Source organism: Podarcis liolepis (genome assembly GCF_965112155.1).
Source record: "Podarcis liolepis genome assembly, chromosome: 4".
Classification (NCBI taxonomy): Eukaryota; Metazoa; Chordata; class Lepidosauria; order Squamata; family Lacertidae; genus Podarcis; species Podarcis liolepis.
In genome coordinates, this window is record NC_139558.1 from 72779032 (window position 1) to 72805250 (window position 26219).

Sequence of the window (26219 nt, forward strand, 5' to 3'; positions counted from 1 at the left end):
GCTTCAAAATATGAAGAGAGATTGCAGGAGCATAGGAGGCTACTCCCTTAAGAAGATCTCCCTCAGCTGAAACGGTGATAGGGCTTGAAACGGTGATAGGTGATCTAATCCCCTGCCCCATCCAGCCTTGCGTGTTCACTTACGATTGAGTATAGAATGTCTAAAGAGGTCCTTTGCACAAATACTTTTCAAGACCTATTAATGGCCCACTAGAGCCTATATGCTACAGCCTGAGACAAAACAAGATGTGATGAAAAATACCACTGAGGTACTGGAAGCCTGTTATATGAGATCATGTTGATTTGTTTTCAACTGCCTTGTATTATTTTTCATTCTGTATTTTAGAGTTAGACTTCAAATCTCTCTGAACTACTAATTCCATCAGTGACTTTATGCCTTCATTTATATCACCCATCTTCATTCAGCATGCACACTCTAATTATCACTGGTGGCTTATTATTTGTTGTTACTTCTTATGCATATGTTTTGTAAAAGTGATGCTTGTGGGCATCCGCTCCTACCTGCATTTGGCAGCCCTGTGGTATTGTAGTAAAATGGCTCATGTTCAATTCCTTTTAGTTCCTAAAGAAACTCGCCGTGTCCCTGCCAGACCAAGAACATCCCCCAGCCCTGGTTTAACAACAACCAAGCCTAGTAAGTGGTTCATTATTTTGAGTTTCTGCTCAATTATATTCAGTATGTGATTACTACTAAGAACTATTTAACATATAGAGGTGCTTCATGAATATCTACTCAGGGAAAAGTCTTCAAAATAAATGCCATAATAATAATAATAATAATAATAATAATAATAATAATAATAATAATTTATTTGTACCCCACCCTCCCCGGCTGGAGCTGGGTTCAGGGCGGCTAACATCATAAAACTAAAACAGTATACAAAGAACATAAAAACAGGCAATAAATTAAAATACATCTTAAAATTAGTTCAGAGCAAATTAAAATCTGGACAGATGGCAGTCCACGGGTAAAATTGAGAGTGGTTAATATTCTCCAGGACCAACTGTTACCACTGGTCTTATAAAGGACTTGTGAGCAGGCTAGGAGGCTTTTTTGATGCTTGTTCTTACACAGAAAGAAAAGAATCAGACTGAACCCCAACCAAAGGTCTGGTGGAACAGCTCCGTCTTGCAGACCCTGCAGAAAGATGTCAAATCCCGCAGGGCCCTGGTCTCTTGTGAGAGAGCATTTCACCAGGCTGGGGCCATGGCCAAAAAGGCCTGGCTCTGGTCTAGGCCAGTCTAATCTCCCTGGGGCCTGGGATCTTCAGGGTGTTATTATTTGCAGACCTTAAGGTCCTCCGTGGGGTATACCAGGAGAGGTGGTCCCCGATCACTGAAATTTACTAGCATCTTAAAATACAGGGGAAATCTGTTTAAATTTTGTTTTTTATTCCTTTTACTTTCTTGCCAAATGGGACTTTCTCCTACCCCATACATAAAAATACCATATATACACCAAATATATACACAGGTGAACACCTTTCCCCATAACAGTCCTGCTTGTACCTTGAAATCTCCTAGAGTGGCCCTTTTAGCGATACCATCTGTACATGAGGTCAGATGATGTATTAGTTTGCCAGAAGGCCTTCCTGGTATCAGCATCCCGATTGTGGAACACCCTCCTTGCTTTGGTTCTGTTGAGGCTAACACTGTCCATCTTTTGGTGCCAACTGAAGACCTTCTGAATACGCAGACCTTCTGAATCTGAAGACCTTTGGTGCCCTTCTGAATACGTACATTGATATTCCTCACTGATACACAGTGATCGCTGTATTTTTCTTTTGTAATGGATTAGTTTGACGGTTTCAACTGTATCATATTTTATTGTATTCTATGTCGTTGTTAACGGCCCTGAGATCATCTATGATGAAGGGAGCGATATGGATTTTAAGAATAAAAATAAAAACTTTATAAAACAAAGAACAATTACAAAAACATTATAAAATATGTACATAAATAACAGCCATATACCTATATCTATGTTGAGTCTCTTAGCAGTTGGCATGCTCAACAGATAACACAATATCAAAGCACGGGATGAATCACTGCTTAGCAACCAGAACAATGTTTCCCCTTTCTAAACACACTTTTAGCCAACTGAACAAGTCATTTATCTTGTACTGCCTTCTGTAAACAACATTTCCATACATAATGTGCTATGTCTTTTATTCTGCCCATGTAGCCATTTTCTACTTCTAAGAGTCAGTGTTATTCGACCCAACAATGCAAGTTGTTGTCTGGCTAAAGCGACTTGCACTAACAATTTGGATATTGGCCAAGTACAGATATTATGGGTTATAAGGGGGCCATGCACAACTTATTTTATAATCAGCATATCATTCTGTATCTTGGTATCAATACACATTTGATTGACTTCCAGCTTTTCTTTCTGTGTGGGAAGGCCTTTTGTAGAAATCTGTTGGGTTTTTTTTAATCTTCGGATTTTTTGATTACTTTAGAAACACCCACTACATGCATTTTAGATTCTCTGCTTGTTGAATAATTTTTTCTTCTTTTTAACCAGCAGTTAATAGTTAGCATTTGTCCTAAGGTAGTTCGTTAAGCGCCCTTCTCTGCCAATAGATCTGTTGGAAATGCAGGGAGAAGGAGGCAGTGGTTGCAGTCATTAATGCAAGGATGGGAGAACCAGTGGCACTGACCACTGGGTTTTTTTCTTTTCTTTTTTTAGAAAAGGCTTAGGGGTACTGTCATTTTGACTCAAGAAAATCACCATTTTAGAGTTCAAATTGGGAAAAATAAATACAGTAAATGGACAAAAGTACAAAGAACATGCATTACCTCATATTACACAGCTGACAGATCACAGTAACTTCACACATTAAATGCTCGCTTCCATCTGAGACTCGGGAAACACCATGACAAGAAATGAGGCTGCCATCAGGGGTAGCAATGGAACTGATGATTTACCGTGCTAGAGAATGAACTAAAATATTTTAATTTTTTAGTTTCTTCTCCCGTTAGATTCACAAAATGTTTAGGGGTATGCATACCCCTGCGTACCCCCAGGGGAAAAGCACTGGCTCTGACCATTGGCCATGCTGTCTGGGGCATAGCTGCCAACATTTCCCTTTTTTTAAGGGAAATTCCCTTATTCCGAATAGGATTCCTCGCAAGAAAAGGGAAAAGTTGACAGCTATGGTCTGGGGCTGATGGGAGTTCAACAACATGTGGAGAACCCCAGTTTCACCATTCCTGCCTTAATGGCACTCGCAAAAAAGGGCTGCAGCATGATATGCGGATCTGCTGCAAGGCTGGTTCAGCAATTTCCCAGCAATTCCATTTGTGAGGGAAAGCATTATTCTGTCTTGTGCAGTAGGCCAGAGCCCTTTCCTGAAAACATGCAAAATGTAGCACAGAAACGTAATCGGATCCAGACGAAAACTCAAAGGTGATAGTTTGTTGCATCAAGAAGAAATAGGATGGTATAGATGCAGCTTTAATTCAACTTTTGTACCTTTCAGATCAAAAAGGGAGTCGCCGTGTTCCACCCAAGCCTAAAACGTCACCCAGCCCAAAAACACCTCAAACAAAACCAGGTAAGCACATCACTTTCAACAATTATTTTACATCAAAGTGTGTCTTTGGCCAAACCTGTGTCATTGAAACTTACTTTTGCAGTAGTTCACTGTTTATGAATGTATAAAACTGTCGTATACTGAATCAAGCCATTGGTCCACCTAGCCCAGTATTCTGTACTCTGACTGGCAGCAGTTCTTTGGGAACCAAAGCAGAGGCTCTTTCTCATCCCCAGTACCTGATTTTGTTTTAACTGGAGATGCCAGGGATCGCATCTAGAGCCATATGCAAATGCATGCCCTAAAATCAAAGGCGGATCCCTGCTGGATCACACCACAGACCCATATACTCTAAAACATCCTGCTCTCACTGTGGCTGACCATATGCCTATGAGGAGCAAAACCTGAATGCATAAGAACAGAAGCGGAGGCTGCTGGACAGATGGCCTATTTAGTCCAGCATCTGTTCTCACCATGGCCACCAAGATGCCTGTGGGAAACCCTCAAGCACCAGAACACTGTCCTCACCTATGGCTTGAATCCTCATGACAGAGTGAGCTCCTCTTGCTCTGTCCTAGCTTCTGCCAACATAGCAGTTCAAAACCATAACAATGCGAGTAAATAAATAGGTACTGCTGCGCCGGGAAGGTAAATGGAGTTTCCGTGCGTTCTGGCTTCTATCATGGTGTCCCATTGTGCCAGAAGCGGTTTAGTCATGCTGGCCAAATGACCTGGAAAGCTGTCTGTGGACAAACGCTGGCTCCCTTGGCCTGAAGCAAAGTGAGCGCCGTACCCCATAGTCAAATTTGACTGGACTTAACTGTCCAGGGGTCCTTTACCTTTACCTTTTTACTGTTGCACTCATGGAAGATAAGGCTATTGGTGGCTAGTTGCCAGTTTCTGGACATGCCTGGTTCTTCTCACAATCTATTTCCAAATGGATTTCCACGGTAAGCTGACTTCAAAATGTCAGTTTATGTTGGGGTGTGAGGGGTGATGGCAAATGTGATATGAGCCATCCAAAATTCTGCTGAGTCAATGTATATGTCTCTGAACCAGGTGGTAAGTTTCTTTTTTATATGGATATTTATAACACATCATGGCATGACAGAGGGTTAAATTCAGTAGTGTTTTGGATCCCTTTCACCTTTTTTTAATAACTGCTTTTCTAATGCGTAGACCCATACAATAAACCTCATTGGTTTTGTCACAGGACTAATGCAAGATCATTTCTCGTCAGTTAAGATTTAGAGCTTAATTTGATTTATAGCTCACAACAAAGGATAAGGTGCATGGGCAGAGTGCTTTTTACTTTACCACTGAGTGACAACCACCAGTTCTGATTCATCTGGAATTAGTTCTGTGATGGGCTTGCAGGGCAGGATGTGGTTTCTAATGAGGCTTGGAATGTTTCAGAGATTATGTGGTTAAAATTGAGAGATGGAAAGTAGAGGGTATTTAATGCTAAAGGCTTTTGTTGCTATAATTCAGCTCTCCTTTTCTGTGGATTGTTTGAATGGAATGTGACCGTACAATATTTACATCTTATATTAAAGCATTTCATTTTCTAGCACATTTGTCTTTTAAAGAAGCTTTGTGTATATAAAAAGATTTCCTGGTGAGGTTTGAAATAATGTTGAAATGCAGTGGAGCTGATTTACATTCTGTGGAGACTGGAATTATAAATAGTGTCACTTTTTCCACTATATAATAGTCTGAAGAAGGCAGCTCTTGAGCATCCTCCTTAAAAAGAAGCATTTGTTTCAATACATTAGACATATGAGAGTGTTTATTTTCTGAGGCAATTGACTTTCCAAAAAGAAGGCTAAGGCACCAAGAGCTATCAAAATACAATGGTGGGAATCAAGCCCTGGCTTTAAGAATGAAACTCTCCTGTCTGTTGAGAACAAATGGTTCCTGTCGACACAAGTCCCTTGTACAGTGCTATCTTCTGTTCCCTACAGTATCAAAGTTAAGGATATATCTTCTGAGATATCTTGGGCAACTACTCAAGCGTTTTATTTATTTGGGATGCTTGAACACCCTTAGAACTCTCCTCTCAGAATTTATTCTCAATGTGGGAAAGTTGGGATGGGGAAGATGAGTGGTTGAGGACATGGGAGCTGGCACATACACCCTACTTTTACAGAGTTAACGCCTTCTCACATGTGGCTGTATGCCTCAAAGGGGCTTTAAAGAGCTCCTGGTGTGTGTTTAAGTATTCTGCTTGCAAAGAGGGCAGGAATTACAGTTTCTTTGGGATAAGGTAGAATTGAAAACACAAATTTAGAGCACATGATTTCACCCAAAGAGTCCTGGGAATTGTAGTTTCCTCCTCAGAGTTACCATATTGGCCTGAATATAAGCTGCACCCAAACATAAGCCACACCTTTAAAATTGGGGGGGGGGGAGAGAAAAAAAAGACCTGAATATAAGCCGCTCCATTCCTCGCTATTCCTGGCTGCATACTGCGGGGGGGGGGGCGGAATCTGTGCTGCGTTGCCAGCAGCCTTTCCCCTTCCTCACTCTCTCCCGGCCTTGGGGGAGAGGGCGGGGACTACACACGGGGCGGGCACCACTTTGCCCCTCTCCTGACTCTGTTTGCCCCACGCTCCTGACAGCATGCCATAAGGTGGCAAATGTAAGCCGCACTTTAACTTTTCACGTGGGGGAAAAATGAGGCTTATATTCAGGCCAATACAGTACAATTAGCAGCACCTATGGGCTTGCCCTGCCACTGCTGCCATTCCCACCACTCCCGCCACCACCATACCTGACACTGCCTACGCCGCCCACTCTGCTGCCACCACACACCTTGCTGCATCTGCCTCTGGGGAAGACTTGGTGCCACAATCAGTTTCAATTCCAGGCAAGATTGCGCTGCTTTGGGGTAAGATTTTGTGTGCTCCACAAGATCTCACCCTAAATGGACATGATCCCTCCTAAAATCAGTGATGGTGGCAACACTGCTTCTGCACTACTAGCAGAGGGGGCTGGGCAGGCAGGAAGCACAGGGGGTGCTGCCTCAGCAGCTCCTGCCACCTGAGGCAGTGGGCTCATCCTTCCTAATGGCTGAGTGGGCTCTGGCAGCATCCTTAACAAACAACTCTTCATGTGATTCTTTGGGATAAGTAAATGCACATTGGATATGCTTTAAATGGATCTGCCCAGAGAGTCCACAGCAAATTTACTGTCTCACATTAGGAGAAAACAACTTGCAGAAATAATTAAGCAACCATCCTAATTTTGCTCTCATTAAAAATCATTATTTATGGTAAGAATTGTTTTAACAATGAGAACATTTATCTCAGTGCTGGTGGTCTTTCCATTTTGCTGGAGGCTTTAATCAGACGCAGGGCAGCCATCTATCAGAGATGCCATGAGTCACATATCTTCTAAGAACAAAATATGATTCCCCCCCCCTTCAAAATATAGTTTTATTCAGGGGCAAATTCATGCAGACTTAATTACTGATCAATTGGCTGAAACAACTGGCATACAAACAAGTGGCTGAGATTTCCTAAGAGGAGGAACTCGCCAATTTTAATGTATTCTTGAGTTCTTGTCCTAATTTATGTTCTTCAAACAGGATCAGGTTTGTTTTCTTTTTGTTATTGCTTTCTTAATGTTATTAAAAGCAAAGCTGTCTTTTCTTTGTTTAAAGTTTGTGTATATATCAGATTCAGTGTTCTTTTTTTATCCAGATATATTTTATTTGCCTGTGGAAGGAGAGACACAAGCTTTGTTGTACAGACACACAAATTTCTGTTCCAGGAAAACATTAAAAAATATAACACTCCTGGTTATTTTTTCAGTTCGAAAGGAAATGCAGCCTGTTCCTTCCAAATCTAAAATCTCTTCAACCACAGACACACCACAGACTGGACCTGGTAAATAACTTTTACATCTGAACATTTTAAATGATCCAGTTTAGGAGATGGAATATGATATGAAAAGCTTTCTTTTAATTTCATTGTTGTAAAGAAGCAGGTATTCATTAAGGCAGAATAAATGTCAAACTCCTTGGAAACAGTGACCGCAAAGTTGTCAAGCTCAACATATATGTTTATTCAAAATTTTCTCAAATAGCCAATGCTGTTCAGGATAGGGAGTTAGAAAAAAAAGTTGGGATAGTTCAAATGAAGCTGAAAGGGAAAGTCTGGAAGGTCAATCATTTCAGAGGCTTAGTGGCTATTTCAAAAGCACCATTATGGCTCAGTCAATAGGGTCAGATAAAATCTCTACCTCCAATTAGAATGGGCACAAACAAGTGCCCAAAGATTCCTATGTGGTTAAAGAACATAGTTTTATAAAAGCCATTAAAGGCAAGAAAACTTCATCTGTGAAATAATGTCATGCCAGAGCCAGTGTGGTGCAGTGGTTAAGAGCGGTGGACTCATAATCTGGTGAACCGGGTTCACGTCTCCGCTCCTCCACATGCAGCTGCTGGGTGACCTTGGGCTAGTCACACTTCTCTGAAGTCTCTCAGCCCCACTCACCTCACAGAGTGTTTGTTGTGAGGGAGGGAAAGGAGAATGTTAGCCGCTTTGAGACTCCTTCGGGTAGCGATAAAGCAGGATATCAAATCCAAACTCCTCTTCTTCTAAATAAGAGGATGAGGGGAATCTATATATTACAAAAACACATCACAAGTAAGAAACCTTTCAGAGAGCAAGAAGGTAAGGACCATTACAGCAGTAACTGGTGAAGTAGTTCACTTGTGGGACCTGACAGAGGCCATTGGTTGGCAGTGTGGGGAAGAGAGAGCCTATCTTTGCCAATAATCATTGAGCCATATGGAAGTGGGCAGCAGTTCAGACAGCACTGTGCAAACCTGCTGTTGTTGTTGACTAACTAGCAGCCTTCTGGTGTTGGAATGGGCTGCTGTTGCCAGCCAATCTGTAACTTCATGCTTGCAAAGTGGTGACTGAATCATCTGCCGCCTTCACTATCATTGCCCTACAATCGCTGTTGTTAAATTTCTATCCTGCCTTTCCTCCAAGAAACCCAAGGTTGCATAAATGTCTCTCTTCCCCATTCTGTCCTAACGACAACCCTGTGAGGTACAATAGGCTGAGAGACAGTGACTGGCCCAAAAGTCACCCAGTGAGCTTCAAGGCTAAGTGTGGATTTGAATGCTGGTCTCCCTGGTCCTAGCCAAAAGCTTATCCAGTCATGGCAGCAGAAGATTCCCATCAGAGAATCATTTCATTAGGCACTGCTTATGGCAACGGCTTTAAATGGATTCTCAAGGAAGACAGTCAAATTGCAAAGAAAACAAATGGTTTTCTGCTCAGAAGTACCGTTCTGTTCAGTGGGGCTTACACCTGGGTTAGTGAGCATAGCATTGCAGCCTAAATAAGTTATTTGCATCAGTACTCTCCGCAATGTTGCCTAGGGAAGTGACGGAGCCATATCATGCAATCCAGCCTATTGCCGAATCCTGACTAAACTCCAACCCGAATATAAATCAAGGGCATTTCTTCAGCACACCAAAATCTTTTTTATATAAATATGTAGCTTTTTCCTTTCAAACTATAGTTTAAGAAACATAATAAAAGTCTCAGTCGAGAAAATTCTGCTATCTTACAGCTTTCAGCTCTTTAGAACGATCTGGGCACACACACTAATGTAAAATAAATAGTTGTATTAATCTTCTCCAGTTCTCTCACGATGTGTCTCAATTTTTTCCCTAGCAGAAATTATTCCATTCTCTCAAGGTCCTGCCACCACCATCATACCTCATGTTCCTGAAAAGGCAAAGGCAGTGCCGGGTAATCCTATTATTTACTCACAGTCATGTTTTTTCTCATAATTCTTTCAGGCAAAGGCATTCTCTGAAGAACCTTGCATCTTAGTACTGCAGCTAGTAACTAGCCTCTCTTTCCATTTACTCAACTGCCGTTTGATACAAAACATACAATAATTGTTGAACCTCACATGAAGAAATTATTAAGTCGATGGCATTTCTGCTTATTCTCAGTCTTTGAGACATCAAGATTAATTTTGTTCAACACCATTTCTGTATGAAAGTTCCTCCATTGCTTAAAAAAAAAAACACACATTATCATGATTTCCCTTGAACAAGAGTACAATTTGCCTTACTTGAATGTGGTGTACTTTATAGGGATATTTAGAACAGACTGCAAAACAGCAAATTATGGCACCATACGAGACTGAGACTACAATTATAGTGCACCCTTACCTGGAAGTAGGATCCATTGAGCTTATCATATATAGGATTGCAGCCTTGGCCTGGAAATAAGTATCATTGAACTAAATGATACTTCTGACACACAGGATTACACTGTAAAGCTGCAGCCTAAAGCAATATATATACATAGGTGACAGGGAGAAGGAAAATCTCACATGCAAACAAACCACTGACATTTTACTACAGCAGTTCCTCTGCCAAGGAACCGTTGCTTCTGTTCAATTTCGTAAGTAGTGAGTCTTGCCACTACTGTTGCTGTGAAAATGTCAAGTAAAGGTCTGGCTGACTGCATACACTTTCTCCTATGCAGCCTGGGTAGTTTATCATAATGTAAAACCCTACTTCATCAGGTACATGAAGTGCAGAGACAAGGTGTTGGGTATGTGTACATGGTCTGGAGTACAAAGAAGGAAACCATGACTAAAATGATGCTGGTAATTTGGGCATGAAACATAAATACACAGCACCATCAAACTGATCTGCATTCGCTTGTGCATACAAACATGATTTGGCACTAAATTAATGGGGCACGTGTATGAATTTTGTTGCAGAGACAAAGCATTGCTATTCTTCCCTGGATTTTGTTTTTAAGGGCCTTGTTGGGTCTTACATTTCAGGCAGGCAGGGTAAGCATTGGGAAGGTTTGATATCTCTGTTCTCACAGAGATCTCAGCACAAATGAAAATATCAGGTTCATCATCCTGTGGGTGGTTAAGTTTTCTTAATTTTGGTTTTGGTTTTTTGTATTTTCGTTGTTGTTGTTGTTGTCTGCTTCTCTTCTCCCTGCACAGGGAATACTACTTGAAAGAATATTTGTTATTCAGAAGTTCATCCTCCTCCTCCTCATCATCATCACTGTTGTCTTCCCTTTTGGTCCTCCTTCCTAGTTGGCTTCTGCATTTTTGCTTTCACATTCTTAGCTTCCTTCAGGCTGAGAGACAAATATGTTCTTGTGGGTTATAATCCAGGTTTGCATTTTATCTCTCTCTTCTATTTCAGCTTCAACAGTAGAACAGTTCATTCCTAATAAATCAAAACCAACTACCAGGCCAAGAATGCTAGAGACCAAACCTGGTAATTGAGTCACTTTTGTAATTCTATACATTCATATAATTATATTGTTAGCCAAACCTTGCTTTCTGTATTTTTAGAGGAAAAATAGCCAAATTCCTCCTGGTTATTCCTGAGCAGCTATACTCATAAGGGGAAAATACGATACCATGGCCCTTGTTTTCTGTGGAAACTATTATATGGTTGCCAGATTTAGCAAAATATCCCAACCTGAGAAGCCAGAAATGTCAGGGGTATTATCATGGATAGTCAGAGCTTTCTTCTTCTTGAAAGGGTATCCTAATTGTTATGTATTTATTTTGTTACTGAAACTAACAATAAAGACATAAATATAAGCGGCAGAACACTTGTAGGGACTGGAAGGAGCTGCAGTGGTGAATTAAAGCCTTTTGCTGTTATCAGCATCCTTTTCACCATGCCCAGTTAGCTAAGATACTGTTTGGAACACAATACGCGGCTAGTGAGCCATTGCTGCTTATATTGTTGACTTTCTACACTTATTTGTGCTCACGCATTCTGAACAATCACACAGCTTGTGTTTGGAATCTATGGGTTGCATTCAGCTCAGTTTTACTCAGGGTAGAGCCATTGAAATTAACGGGTAGTCATTAGCCATCATCAATTTCAGTGAGTCTACTCTGAGTTAGAATTAGTTGAATATACCCCATTTGTGACATTTTGAAGGACACAATCCACAGAGCTCCCTCAGTAAGGGACTGTGTGGATGCAAAGGAGCTTTACCTTTTCTTTTCAGTCCCCAGATCCCACAGCAATCTACTTCGTAAACTGTTTCAAACTGATATGTGTAAAGCTTTATGCGTTGAAACGTTTGCAGATACTTCAATAATCACCCTTTGTCATCTCTCTGTAATGCTGGAGATCACTTAAGTTAGAAAAGAAATTATATCGAATAATATTTTCCAAGCAATTGTTTCCATTTCAGTGTGTTTTTCATTTTTCAACATTATTCTTGTATGAAACTTACCCTGACTGAACATGATATTAAATGCATCTTTGCAGTCGTGTGTGCAAATAGCTGGTCTCACTTGGGACTGCAAGGTAGTGGTAACTGTTTGCGCTATATGGGAAGCTGTTCCTATTCTCAGTGTTGTTTTGATTTGTACATACTATCTTTTATATTTCCTTTATTTCAGCTTTGTAAAGATGTTCACTTTTTCCTTCCAACAGCAGTACACCGTACAACCCCACAACCACTTATAATCAAACCTACCATATCATCTGAACGACAAAAGTCAACTATGGGTAAAAACTTCCACATTGAAACTAATGCTCTGTTTCTTCCCTCTTCAGCAAAAAGAACAATTTGCGTCATTATTTTGTGTTGTGACGTCCCATTATTTTATTTTCTGCTTCTCCATATATGTTGCTGTAATCTCTCATAGCTACCTTAGAACTGGTTTCCCAGGAGCTGAAAACACCATGTTGACCAGTGGTATAATGGTAAATTTGAAATGCACAAACTTATTGTGACAGCTCTCAAAGCCACACCCCCAAAGAGAATCCATAGCCACCCCCCCCAAGAAGAGTAAGAAATGCATGAGCTAGCATAGGAGAATATAGTAGATGGCATGTTGGACATGGCTAGGGAAAGACGTATGTTTGCATACTTGGTCAACCCAAGAAATTCACTGGATGACCTTTGGGCCAGTCACTGTCTGTGCCTAGCCATCCCAACAAAGGGATCATATGCCAGGCAATCCCTGCTAGAGTTGTACAAAAATAGCCACAGTGAAGATACATACCTGTAAATATATTTTTTCCCTCCTCTCATAATAGTAGAACCTGGGGTCATCCATATTGGAATTATCAGAACAGACAAACACATCACATAGTTACACTGTTCACTTTGCTAGTACAAGATGTAATGATAGCCACCAACTTGGGTGATTTTCAAAAGGGATTGGACAATTCATGGAGGATGCAGCTGTCAAATTATGGCTGCTAGTGGTGATGGCTATGTACTATCTCCAGTATCAGTTGCTGGGGGACACAAGTAGGGAGAGTCCCATTACACTCACGTCCTCCTTGTGGGCTTCCCATAGACATCCCATAGGTTGGCCACTGTGAGAACAGGATGCTGGACTAGATGGGCCTTTGGGTTGATTATACAGTGCTCTTCTTATGTTGTCCAACCCCAGAGCTTACACCAATGCCAAATACCACCCCAACAGATGGCATCATCACTCCTGTTGTGAAAAAATATTTCAAAGCTGTGCTCCCTCATGTTCCAGCTCCAATACGCCACTGCTGTGGACATCCTGTTTTCTGTCTTTCAGACCTGCAATATTGTTTTCTACAGAGCTTGACCATTCTTCTTTATCATTTATTTTGTATCGCACTTTATATCATCGCACTCTTCTAATTTTCAAAGTCTTTTTTCATCAGCTGTCAGAAACACATGGAATCATTGTTTTTTTGCTTAATGCTTTTAAGGCATGTACTCTCACTTGAGCTAAACATGGCATGAATCTGAATTCTAAAGACTATAATAACAATCCTACTCCTTTTTTCCAGCTCCAAAAGAAACACGGTTTATTCCTCCTAAACCCAAAACATCTGGCAAACCAGAAGTACCCCAGACAAAACCTGGTAATTGCATTCTTTGTAACATTCAGGGTAGGTAGGATTTTAGCAGACTTTGAAAATGGTGTCATTGTGCTTTTAGACTTAGCACATGTGGTATCTTGGAGTATATTAGTCACATCTTTTTTCAATATATTGTGAATTGTAATAGAAATAGACTGAAAGCTGAATTAAAACAACAACCCCCCCAAAAACTAGATGTAAGTCTGCCACTGGTCTGCTCCTAGAATCCAAAACAGATGGAGATTTCAGTTTTATCATTGTATATGTTGCTTCAGTATCCATTGCTGTGTTTGTTCTCTGTACAGTAAATAGTAATGTCAGAAAACAGTGGTAGGGAGAGGGCTGGCCTTCCCTCTCTCTGCCTCGCTCCTTGGGAAATACTGACAGAGTAGCAAAGGAGCAATTGGATCCCTGTGTTGTCTCCTTCCATGAGAGGAGACAGGCAGAAGAATCCCACATGAGACAACTTAACATAACATGACTTTTTAAAACTTTGCAGCTGGCTAAATCCGCATATGAACTTACATAACATCATCTTTTTAAAGTTTTAGCAGGATCCCAAGTATTAGTACACGTTTTAACTTCTTTATTTGTTGGAGTGGGTTATTAATTACGTCTTTTTATATTGATTTAGCTTTGGGTTCTTTAAGAGAAACATATTCAGGGTGTGATCCCACCGCCCTCTATCATAGTGGGACTTTATGGAGTAGATGTGGTAGGAGGTTGGGGCAGAGGTAGGAGGTTTACTGGCCAAGGGAGCTGGCATTTGTCTGCAGACAATTTTTCCAGGTCATGTGGCCAGCATGACTAAGCCGCTTCTGGCGAAACCAGAGCAGCACACGGAAACACCGTTTACCTTCCAGCCAGAGTGGTACCTATTTATCTACTTGCACTTTGACGTGCTTTCGAACTGCTAGGTGGGCAGGAGCAGGGACAGAGCAGCAGGAGCTCAGCCCATCATGGGGATTCAAACCGCCGACCTTCCAATCAGCAAGCCCTAGGCTCAGTGGTTTAGACCACAGCGCTACCTGTGGGCAGAGAGACATAGGTAGGTTTAATATAAATAGCTATTCCTTTAGTCTTAGTATCTGCCCAGGAGGCATGTTGTTGTTTAGTCGTTTAGTCATATCTGACTCTTCATGGCCCCGTGGACCAGAGCACGCCAGGCACTTCTGTCTTCCACTGCCTCCCGCAGTTTGGTCAAACTCCTACTGGTAGCTTCGGGAACACTGTCCAACCATCTCGTCCTCTGTCGTCCCCTTCTCCTTGTGCCCTCAATCTTTCCCAACATTTCCCAGGAAGCATACAACGTACCTAATTACAGACTTAATAAAAATATCAAATGTTACTTTGTAATATGTCTGTCCTGCAAGAAAATAGCATCTTGTGTCTTATTATTCTCAAACAAAATAAAGAAAGACTCATGCTTGTTTTCATCTCATGTGTGACTCAGACAAACTATGCCCTAATCTCAGTTGGCAATCCTATGTTGTTCTCTGTAGCACCAATTGCAACGGACCTGGGGTCAATTAACCTCCACATTCATGTTTTCGATGGCTCCAAAGATACTTTGGGTAATATTTATTTTATGTTTTCTTCCTTGGCTGAAATTATTTCTTTACCTTTCCTACAGGTTTATGCTGGGGTTAGGGCAGGGGGAACAATGTTAACTTGCTTGATTTATGTCTTAAATTGCTTCTAGGCCAGCTTCTTTGCTGTTCCATTTAGAAACAACCACCTCATGCATTAGCCTTGATTGTCATCAAAACACTACCTCATCATTCTGTTTCTCAGTCTCAGTCTGTTAATGCTGAATTTTCTCCTGGTCTCAAAATTCCCATCATCTATGAATGCATGACTTTGTAAATGGCTTAAAGGTTTTCTTACAATCAAGCAGTATAAATATGTTGTTAAATGAATAAAAATAAATAATGCCTTCCTACCAGATTTCCAGCAACGAGCATTTTAATTTCTGCGCTGCTTTGGAAAAGGGTCTACTTTTTGTTTGAAATCCATAGCATTCCATTTAAAGAAGACACTGTGTACACTAATTCAGATGTTTTCTTTTTAGCCTCATCCAAGCCCTTCAGAGGTGTAACAGCAACTGAAAGTCCACATTTGAAAACTGGTAATCTTGTTTATTTGATGCTGTTTCATTTGAAATAATTCAGTATTTTGAGTGTTTGCTAAGTAGCTCCTGAATGTTAACCATATATTTCCCATTCGTTGTATTATAATAATACAGTGGTACCTTGGGATGCAAACCGGAGCCCCGTTCACATCCCAAATGGAACGCAAGACGCGACGGCACGTCTGCATGTGCGCGGGTCGCGTTTCACTGCTACCGCGCATGCGTGTGATGTCATTTTGAGCGTCTGCGCGAGCAGTGAAACCCGGAAGTAATGCGCTCCATTACTTCCGGTTTGCCACGGAGCGCAACTCAAATGCGCTCAACCCAAAGCACATTCAACTCTAGGTATGACTGTACACACATTTTAACCCTCCAAAAACTACTTTTTGAACATTTGATTGTAACAGAGATAACTCTTCCCTCTTCTTCCTCCATCAACATGCTCAACCTTCTAAGTGCAAGTTCACAGGTTAGGAGAGGGGCGGCAACTATTTTTCTACTGAAGGCTGTGATCCCCAAATTTGGGACCTCAAAGATAATCTGTTAGGGGCTGCATGCTGACAATAAAATAAAAGTGGACAAAGCCATTGCTGACAATAAAAATGAAAACAAACAAACCCTTCAACCATTCTATGGGTTTCAGTTTTGGCTGTGGATCTGTTGTGCTCAACTCCCAAAGTGGGGTTTGAATTATTTTACCTATATCTTAGCTGCTACATTATAGTATCAACATTTATGTATCATATAAAATTATGATAAGGACCACAGAATTTATCTTGGTAGGGTGAGTGATGTCTTGAGATAACACCTGAGGGGTTTTTTTGTTTTGTTTTTTTTAAAAAATCAAATGTCAAATGTTGGGATAATTGCTGAAATAGCAGAAATAGTGGATTTGGTTATATAAATGCTTTGTAAGCTTGCATAATCCTCTAAAACAGATTTTAGATCATGCAAGACTTTTTTTAACATAACAGACTCCTATTTTGCCTTTAGTTGCAGTACCTGGATCATCTCTTACGCTGCATGTTATCTTTACTGTACTTCATATCCTTAGAAATTAAACTAGTTTTGTTTTCCTTCTAGCAGCACCACATAAAGTATACTTCACTACTGCAAAACCCAAGATGACTGATAAGTCACAGACCAGACCTGGTAATATATTGCTTTTGGGATTTTTAAAAAAGTTGGTCAAATGCTTACAGATCCGTATTGTTACTCACAGCCCAATATCTAAGCAGTACATACCAGCAATTTTGTTTCCTAAGTTTTGAGGGAAGCACATGTTAGTTTATTTCCGAAAAAGCTTTTTGCAGCCTTTTTCCATAGAGTAAGATTCCAGTTCTGACTGTTTGTTTGTTTGTTTGTTTGTTTGTTTATTAATTGTTGTATTAGGATAGTATTACTTCTTTTATTACTTTGAGTTGGCTTAGATGCTAATCGCTACAAAAGACTGAAGCATTGTTTTGCAATTCTAACCTGCATATTCTGAGATAATCCAGATATTGGGGATGATCGCATTTACAAAAAGTTCTAGTCCAATTTTTGGAGGGTCTCCAATGGTAATTTAATTCAATATTAAAATACATAATTTTATCCATACATCATTACTGATTTAATATACATTTAATGTATAAATAATAATAATCTGTTGTCCAGATACTTCAAGTAAAATGTGCCTTGAAAAGAACTTGTTTTTGCAGTTATCTGTATTTGCATTGTTAGTCATTTTTTGAGCAGCAAAGTTAGTGGAGGAACACACATGTATGATCAGTATTTACCTTTCTGATATTTCCTGATAAATGTTATTTTTAATTTTTCAGATTTTTACAAAAACAGGGAAACTAACAGCCATAAAACCATAACCTCAGCTCCCTGCCTAGAAATAGTCGGCAGTGGAAATAAATGTATCATTACCTTCTATTGATTTTACTTTTCTTTGCAAATTCTTTTCAGTTGTTGGTAAAACAACACCAGCCCCTGGCAGAACAAGAACATCTGGAGGCTTGACGTGGGATAAAGTACCAAAAGGTAACAGAGGTTTTCATTATAATGGTTATTATTGTTAAGGTTTAAATATAAATATTGTTTGTGCCCAGGATGAGCAACAAATTATTTATCAGTTGCATATTTAATTTCTTTTGAAAGCCATTTAGCACTTCAATTATATGTACACTTAAAGGTAAAGGGACCCCTGACCATTAGGTCCAGCTCATCTCGCTTTATTGGCCGAGGAAGCCGGCGTACAGCTTCCGGGTCATGTGGCCAGCATGACTAAGCCGCTTCTGGCGAACCAGAGCAGCGCACAGAAATGCTGTTTACCTTCCCACCAGAGCGGTACCTATTTATCTACTTGCACTTTGACGTGCTTTCGAACTGCTAGGTTGGCAGGAGCTAGAACCGAGCAACGGGAGCTCACCCCGTCGCAGGGATTCGAACCGCCGACCTTCTGTTCGGCAAGCCCTAGGCTCTGTTGTTTAACCCACAGCGCCACCCGCGTACCTGGGACCAAACTCCACTTAATTCAATGGAATTTACTTCAGAGTAAACATCCTTAGGATTCCATTGTGTTTTGCATATTTCTGTTTGGGCTTTCATATTGAACTGCCTACAAAACAGCTGAAAAGGAAGGTAGAAAGGTGATATAATTAATATTTGCATGATGTTTATGCAGCTAAAAGGGTAGTGGTCAAATGCTTACAGAATGCTTACAATCAAATGCTGGAATCCTAAACACACATACCTGAAAGAAAGTTTATTTAAATTATTTTGAAATGATGTGTTTAGGTTATGGAGGTGGAGCAATAATCTCCAAGTGAATTGTCTGGATGATGGAATGTATTGATCCTGATCCCCAGTACATTCCCCTGTGGGCTCCCAAAATATACTTGAGTGGAGGACTGTCAGGAGCAGATTCTGAGGCTGTGCAGGGCTGATGATAAGTGGGGAGGAGAGGAAAGAAGAAGTTCTGGTGTTCAAGTGGAAAACTCCATGCACAACATTGGATTCTGCACATTATATGGTGAACTAATAAAGATAATCTGCGTTATGTAGGTCAAGTTTGAGTTTTACAGTTTCTTTCAAACTGTGTTCAGTAAATTATTCCAATCTCTGAAATGTAGTAACTGTTTCTGCTTAACAATTTGGGTAGTGACCTTTATGTAGACTTTTTATGTACTGCTGCCATTCAGTAATAACCCTTGCCAATTCAAAGAGTATTTCACCATAAAACAGTTTCCAAACAACAAATCAAATACGCAATCACATGAGGCTGCTTATATTGGTTGAGGCATCAAAGAATTGGATCATTCAATTGGTTATTAAGTGGTAGGCCAAGAGAAGACAAATTCGTAAGTGTAATAGACATGACAATTTTATTTTCATGGACTTTGGAGGAAGTCAGCTATTCAAACATGGGACAGCCTTAGTCAACTTTTGTAAGGACCATGCAGTTTTTGTAAGAAATCTCTAATATTCATAAAGGGTATTAAAATAGTGATAAGCCATGTATTTGAATTCCTACCCCCAGTATTTCATCTGGACAATGTCTATAAATGAATCAAATATTTCCTATAATCTAGATTTTCATGTGAGGGTTTAACAGCGAAGGCCAAATGTAGAAATTGTTAAAAGTCCTTCACCCACCTCTTGAATTATTAAAATTATGGATTTACAGTAATGAATGTGTTACTGGTCACTGGATTTTTGACCAGATCCACTGACCTTGGGCATTTCACCAGATGTCTGGAGGAAATCCCTTGTGTTTCTTTGAATATGTGCAATATGACATATGCATTTTTAAATGTTATTTCACAGGCAACAAACTAATAGACCAGGATGCTGCTAGGCTTCTTAGTACAAGCTCTAGTACGGGTTCAAACACATCAGTGCATTCCTCAGTCGCAAGAAAAAAACCAGACCCTGGTAAGTAAAGAATCTTCTATTACTATGTCCAGCAACATTTACTGGAAATAATTTCCCATTTAAATTTAAACCATTATATATTAAAAGCATTTTTTAAAAAAACATGCCACTTGTCCTCTTTCCCACTGGCGTTCATTAGCTGAGGAGAGTATCTAGGTCTTAAAGTTGGGGGCATTGGAATATCACCCTTGTTATCCCACTGAAGCCTTCAGGAGGGAATGGGTACAAATCAAAGTGCATACAGATATTCCTGCTAAATTTTTAACCGGAGACCCAATACTAGAAAAGGATATAAACACACTTTGTCCAGTCACTCTATGAAGAGAGCACAAGACAAGGAAATGAAATATGTTGTAACTATTCCATGGATTAATTAATAAAAAGTCTCTGTCTTCAAAGCCTGAAGTGTCACTATTATCTTACACATTATACTGTGCATTAAGCATATTTAAATGATAGATTTCCAACGATGTAAAAATGCATTTTGGCTTGGATTTATTTGAGAACTTAAGCAAATGGAGGGCACTTTTGCTTGTGTAAAAGGCAATCTCGGGTTCCTGGCCATTTTTCTTGCTCCTGCCACCCAGGTTTCATCAGGTTCCTCCAATCCCCAGTATGGGTGGAGAAGACAATTTGGTTTGTTTAGGATCTTAATGTGAACCTGCCTCCACAGGTTCCAAAATAATAAGCAAATCAAAATACTGAATTCCTTTGAATTTTTCACTTTTCTGAAATTTCTGATGCGGTTCTGCAACCAAATACCGTATTTTTTGCACCATAACACTCACTTTTTTCCTCCTAGAAAGTAAGGGGAAATGTCTGTGCGTGTTATGGAGGGAATGCCTACGGGTGGCATGCCTACGGATTTTCCTCCTCTAAAAACTACGTGCGTGTTATGGTCGGGTGCGTGTTATAGAGCGAAAAATACGGTAATATGTACAAAAATGAATGAATGTTTATTGTTATGGCTAAACAGCCAGCATAGTTGTACAAAAATTGGTATATTGGGGGAAAGTGCATAAAAATGGATACGCTAGTGAGTACCATATTTTTTCGTGTATAAGACACCCCCATTTATAAGATGACCCCTATTTTTTGAGCCCCAAATTAAGAAATAATTAATTGCAACATTCCGTGTATAAGATGACCTCCAATTTTAAACTTAAAAAACAGGGAAAATTACAGTATTTAATTAATTTAATTTATTTATTTATTAGTCTTACATACAGCTCTCCATTATAGGATCTCAGGGCTGTTCACAAGATTGAAATACAAGGTGAAAACAACAAAACAATAACCACCCCTCCCACAAACATATTTAAAAGGCTGTATTTTATTTAAAAGGCCTGATTGAAGGGAACGTTTTTGCCTGGCACCTAAAGATATATAATGAAGGTGCCAGACAAACCTCCCTGGAGAGAGCATTCCACAAACAAAAATGCCATGAAATACATTAAATGAGGGGAAATTGCTTGCAAAAGTGATACCTTTTTATTTTTTAAAAAATTCACAAACTGATGAAGAACTGAAGTAAGAGAATGAGAGCAACTGGAACTGACAGATGTGTTAATTTCCAGTGCGTTGGAGCTGTTTTCTAAGACAGGCATAGGCAAACTCCGGCCCTCCAGATGTTTTGGAACTACAACTCCCATCATCCCTGGCTAACAGGACCAGTGGTCAGGGATGATGGGAATTGTAGTCTCAAAAACATTTGGAGGGTTGAAATTTGCCTATGCCTGTTCTAAGAGATGCCAGGAGCAGCAGAGAAAATGAGGAGGCAGGGAATCCCCATTCCACAAATGGAATGCTGCTCACTGTTTTTAGCATTGAAGACACTTTTAACGAGTAGAAAAAATCAGTTAATAAATTAACGGCCCAGTCTTAAACTTGATAACCTGAAACCAAACCCCACCGAGTCCCAATGGAACTTGCTTTCCAGTAAGTGTGCATACAACTGACGTTTAAATTACTTTCTATTTAGAGGGAATGATTGATAATCATCTTGGGAATCTGTGTGCTCCTGTTGAAAAGAATGTATACATGATAATAATTTGCATTCATCACAGTAGTCCATACTGCTCAGTGCTGCTTTGGCATCTCTGTTTGCTGGTCTTCAATTCACGTACTACAACCTCTCTGAAGCTATGCATGAGCTTGTTATACTGAAGCTTGTTATAGTTTCTCCCTTCAAATTCTATCTAGCATTAATTAAATCTTGGAAAGAATGCATGGAAAGAAAAGCTTTAAAAATATAAACTACAGAATGCTTTTAACCCTGTAAAGGACAGTGGGCTTTAATTTACGTGAACATAAAAGGGCTGGTTACTGCAGTCTTGACACCAAGTTAAATAACATAACAATTGCAACATTTAACAGATAGGCACCTGGAGCACAAATGGAATTAAATTATCCATCAACTGACTTTTCGTAGTATCCATTATAATAGTTCTGAAATCAGAGTATATCCAGCTAAGATTATACACTCCACCTGCATTGTATCTAGAGAGCCCTTACATTCCAAACCTAGGAATATATCCTGCGTTAGCATGGGCAACTTACTTTTTAAGAGCTGTGTGTTGAGCCTTCCTCCCTTCACCGGCCAACACATGGATGGGTCAAATGCTTTTGGCACGATCCCTTCCAACTCTACAATTCTATGGTTCTCATTAATTCACAGTGGATTTCTGAAGATCACCGCTCTCCCACTAGGGCCATCATCTGAACTTGATGTGGGAAGAGCTGTGGGTTCTGCTCTAGGAGAGATCAGGGATGTCTTATTCTATTCCTTTGACCAATACCAGTGTTATATTAGTGCCCAATCTCATATTTTTGCATTGGTGGCAATAGCCTTATTGCAAGAAATTATTGGTTTTTGTGCTCACCTTGACCTAACTGGCTTGTCAATGCCACTTAATTCTGTTTTCTATCAATGTAAGGTCATGAAAGAAGGGTTCTCAACTGAACAGGAGGCATACATTTTTATGAACTAGCTTAGCTGCCTTGCTGTGCTGTTGTTTTGGTCTGATGCTGGAAGCATGCATATTTTCATGCAAGAAATGTAAAAGCTCAAAATAACTCCTTTCAGCTATTCCCTGTCTTGTGTTTTGTGTTCTTTTGCAGTTCTTATCGCTGAAGCTCATGCCTTAAAATTTTGCTTGAGAAGTGTAGCTATTAGCCATTTTTCTCTTTCTGATTACGTGGTGTGCGGTTCCTCCGTTAACAGTGGTGTCTTGTAACGTTATACAGTAGCTACACCACCTGACTCTCCGCGACCTCCCTTAGCTCCTGCCAAGCCTACACCAATGCGAAGAAAACCTTTGCCACCAAACACGGTGACCGGTAAACCTGGAGGTTCAGGTATGTTGTCTCATGAGGCAGTTGTTCTACATTCATTCATTCATTCATTCATTATTTTATTTAAGGCACTTCTAGACCACTCTTCACTAAATTCAATTTCAAGGCAAGGTGCAATATATTAAAAACCATGCATAAAACTACATTATAAATTAATATAACCTTCTAAAAATGTTGTTGAAAGAAACAACAAATTAGCAAGTCCAGCAAGGGCTGGGCTCATCTCCAACAGCAACAATTCAGTCAAGCCAAATACCTGGGCAAATAAATGTTTTTGACCATGGGCATAATCCAGAAATCTTGCTTTTTTTCATATGCTCAAGCACTTGAGGCTTTTGTAATTTGTTTCTAACAAACACTGTTTTTCTCAGTGTTGAATCAGTTACAATTACAGAATGTGTCAGAGGTATCCAGACAAGAAGGATTATTTTGCATTCATTTTGAACTATGATAATATTTTTACAGCTATCCTGGGAATGATTAAAAGCCCCAGTCTTGATTACAAGCCCCAGTTATCCCAAGAAAGGAAAGGAGCTGGCTTTCTAGGTTGATGTTCCATTGCATACTATAGTACAAGCATCTGGGTTCTTTCCTGGTACAGCAGCAATTAAGTCAGAAGGTTTACATGATCAACCTTGTCCACGTGTTTGTGATATACACACACCTGCACACACACACACAAAACCACCTGGGATATTACCATAGAACATAGTTCAGTGTTCAGATGAAGATGAACTGACTTCATTTAGTGGTTCTGATGTATGCACGGAGTTCTAAATGCACTGGGGCTTTCCTAGTTTCTTCTTTGAACATTGCAGAGAACTAACCACGTGTGCAGTAGAGAATCTGTATGGAGTCTTCACAACTATAGCATATGTGAAGGGGGTCTTGGATAATAGCATTCCACAAAAAATGGTGTTTTAACATGTCCCCCGTTGTTGGTTTTTTACATTCTCATTAAATTTCATCTGAATGTAAGATACTAAACTGCTGATACCTTTTTATATTTCCGTTTTTCCTAAAATGGAAGACAGTTTACACATGAACTGGAAGCTACTTGTATAGTAAATTCTAGAGGAGAAAAAGAAAACCTATTAATATGGGGATTTTATATATATTTTTAAGATAGGGTATTTCAAGACTCAGCATAATTTTGTGTAAGGAGGGTTTTTAAATAATAATAATAATAATAATAATAATAATAATAATAATAATAATAATAGACTGCTTTAATTTTATCTTTCAAACTATCTCATTTTTCTTTCTGGCATTATGTAAAAAGTGCTTTGTTTGTGCCCTGTGTGACGTGATATCATTAATCACTTAAAATGGAAGGAGTAATCAGACATATTAATAAATCTGCTGCAAGCTTCTGAATGTTTACTGGCAGGGCATATCTGTTAATATATCCCCGCATCCATCTTCAACCATGAAAAGTGCCAAACAGCTTTTTAAGCAGAACTTCAGTTCTTTTGAGTATACAGAAAAGTACTTGTAATAACAAATAACAAGCAACCTTCTTTGAATTTGCTAAAAGAATTAAGTCTCTCTAGTTTGGATAAATTCTGCCAACATTTCTTCAATGCTCACCGAATTACAGGACAGGAATAACAGTTTGTAATTGTCTCCCATTTTTAATGGGAGGAAGAAATTAGATTTCTCATCGTAACTAATCTTTTTCCATTGATAATTCAGCACAGAAGTGGGAAAATAATTAAAGGCAAGCCTCAATGAGGGAAGAGTGCATATATTTCAGTAACCTCTACAGTACTTAAGTTTAATTTAATTTTAGTTGCAGTAGGCTATGGAGATGAGAGCATGGTTTCAAAAGCTTCATGGAAAAGATGGGTCCTGAGGGGAAATTCAAAGAATGTTGGAGAGGTGGCATCACACAGGTGTTCTGGAAGGCAATTCAAGGCAGGAGGGACAGCAGCTGAGAAAGGCTTTTGTCCATAGAGGAAGCCAAGCAAAAGACCATAGGCAGAGAGGCATTGGAATGGAAGAGAACAGACATAGCAGGAATGGTCAGGGAAGGAGTTTGTCTGGATTGAAGAGAAGAAAGGAAGCTAGTTAGGGATTTACAAAAGATATTTTAATTGTTTTCCTCAATCTCCCAGAATGGGGATGGAGATTCACAATAAATATGAAAATTCCACTGAAAGCTATTAAGCATGGATAGACAGCATTTATGCCTGTGTTTATGTCAATTTATGCCTATGGGCAGACCCACACTATATAATTAAAGCCTATTTGATTCATAATTTAAGCACATGTCTTCCTTCCCAAAGTTCTGGAAGCTGGAGCCTTTACCTTCACAAAGCTACCATTTCTAGCACCCTTAATAAACTACAGTTCCCAGGATTCTTTGGAGGTGAAAGGTGCTTTGAAAATACTTTAATACATGTCTGGATCTCTCACTTTCTCTCTCTTAGCTGAGCCTGATCCAGTCTACCGTTGTTTATCCATTTATCCCTTTCAACACATAGAGTATGGCACAAATGAACCAAGAAAAAAACCACAGAAAGTTGCATAGATATGCAATATAAAAATGTAAATTTATATCTAAATCATTTTATCACTTGAAGCTGACATAAGAATTTGTATCTGCTTGTACATCTCTAGAATCAAGCAAGAAGATTACTTTAAAAGTTGAATTTCTTCAATGGGCTGTGAAATGTTTTATTTAAAATCAATGCTACATTAATTCTAAGTGGACATTCAGATTTGTTTCTATTTTCCAATAGGAAATGTCTTGATGCCACGAGCCTCTTCATTTTCCACAGCAAAGCCTACAGGGCCAGCAGCTCATGGGAAAACAAGCTCACATAAAAAACCCCCTACAGCATCATCATCTCCAGATTATAGTAAGAATTTTAGGTGTACATTTGTAGCTTGTTGTTGTTGTTGTTGTTGTGGATTAAATTTGTTTACAGCCCGTCATCTGTAGATCACAGGGTAATCACAACATAAAAATACAAGATATATAAAATCTTGTGTACAAAATACATAATAAAAAGAACAAAATAAAACAATGACCCCCTCCCCAAACCACAAACTCTTTTAAAAAGGCATAGGGTGTTAATCAGGCAAAGGCTGATGGTTGAAGAAGAATGTCTTTGCTTGGTGCCTAAAGGTGTATAATGAAAGTGCCAGCTGATCCTCCTGGGGGGGAGAGCATTCACAAACAGAGAACCACTTCAGAAAAGACCTGTTCTTGTGTCACCACCCTCCAGATCTTTTGTGGAGGAGGCGCACATAGAAAGGCCCCACCTGGTGATCACAGGATCTGGGTAGGTTCATATGGTGAGAGGCAGTTTTCTCTGGCTATTTTATTATGTCAAATTAGCAGCGTAAATCATAGG

General features: G+C 39.6%; 1 protein-coding gene across 22 annotated transcripts in view; it reads left to right on the forward strand.

The window, feature by feature from the left end:
* The window catches only part of ABI3BP (ABI family member 3 binding protein), a 128461-nt gene that overhangs the window by 87295 nt on the left and 14947 nt on the right, over positions 1-26219 (forward strand). For 8 of the 22 annotated variants that reach the window (XM_083500748.1, XM_083500749.1, XM_083500746.1 and 5 more), the window contains 14 exons: positions 580-654; positions 3506-3580; positions 7375-7449; positions 9256-9333; positions 10773-10847; positions 12033-12107; positions 13380-13481; positions 14954-15025; positions 15523-15579; positions 16666-16734; positions 17536-17610; positions 19396-19503; positions 22750-22860; positions 25602-25721. In XM_083500748.1, the coding sequence (XP_083356874.1) occupies positions 580-654; positions 3506-3580; positions 7375-7449; positions 9256-9333; positions 10773-10847; positions 12033-12107; positions 13380-13481; positions 14954-15025; positions 15523-15579; positions 16666-16734; positions 17536-17610; positions 19396-19503; positions 22750-22860; positions 25602-25721 (1167 nt within the window). The remainder of the gene's footprint in view (positions 1-579; positions 655-3505; positions 3581-7374; positions 7450-9255; positions 9334-10772; positions 10848-12032; positions 12108-13379; positions 13482-14953; positions 15026-15522; positions 15580-16665; positions 16735-17535; positions 17611-19395; positions 19504-22749; positions 22861-25601; positions 25722-26219) is intronic. The other 14 variants (XM_083500760.1, XM_083500761.1, XM_083500763.1 and 11 more) reach the window with 6 other exon arrangements.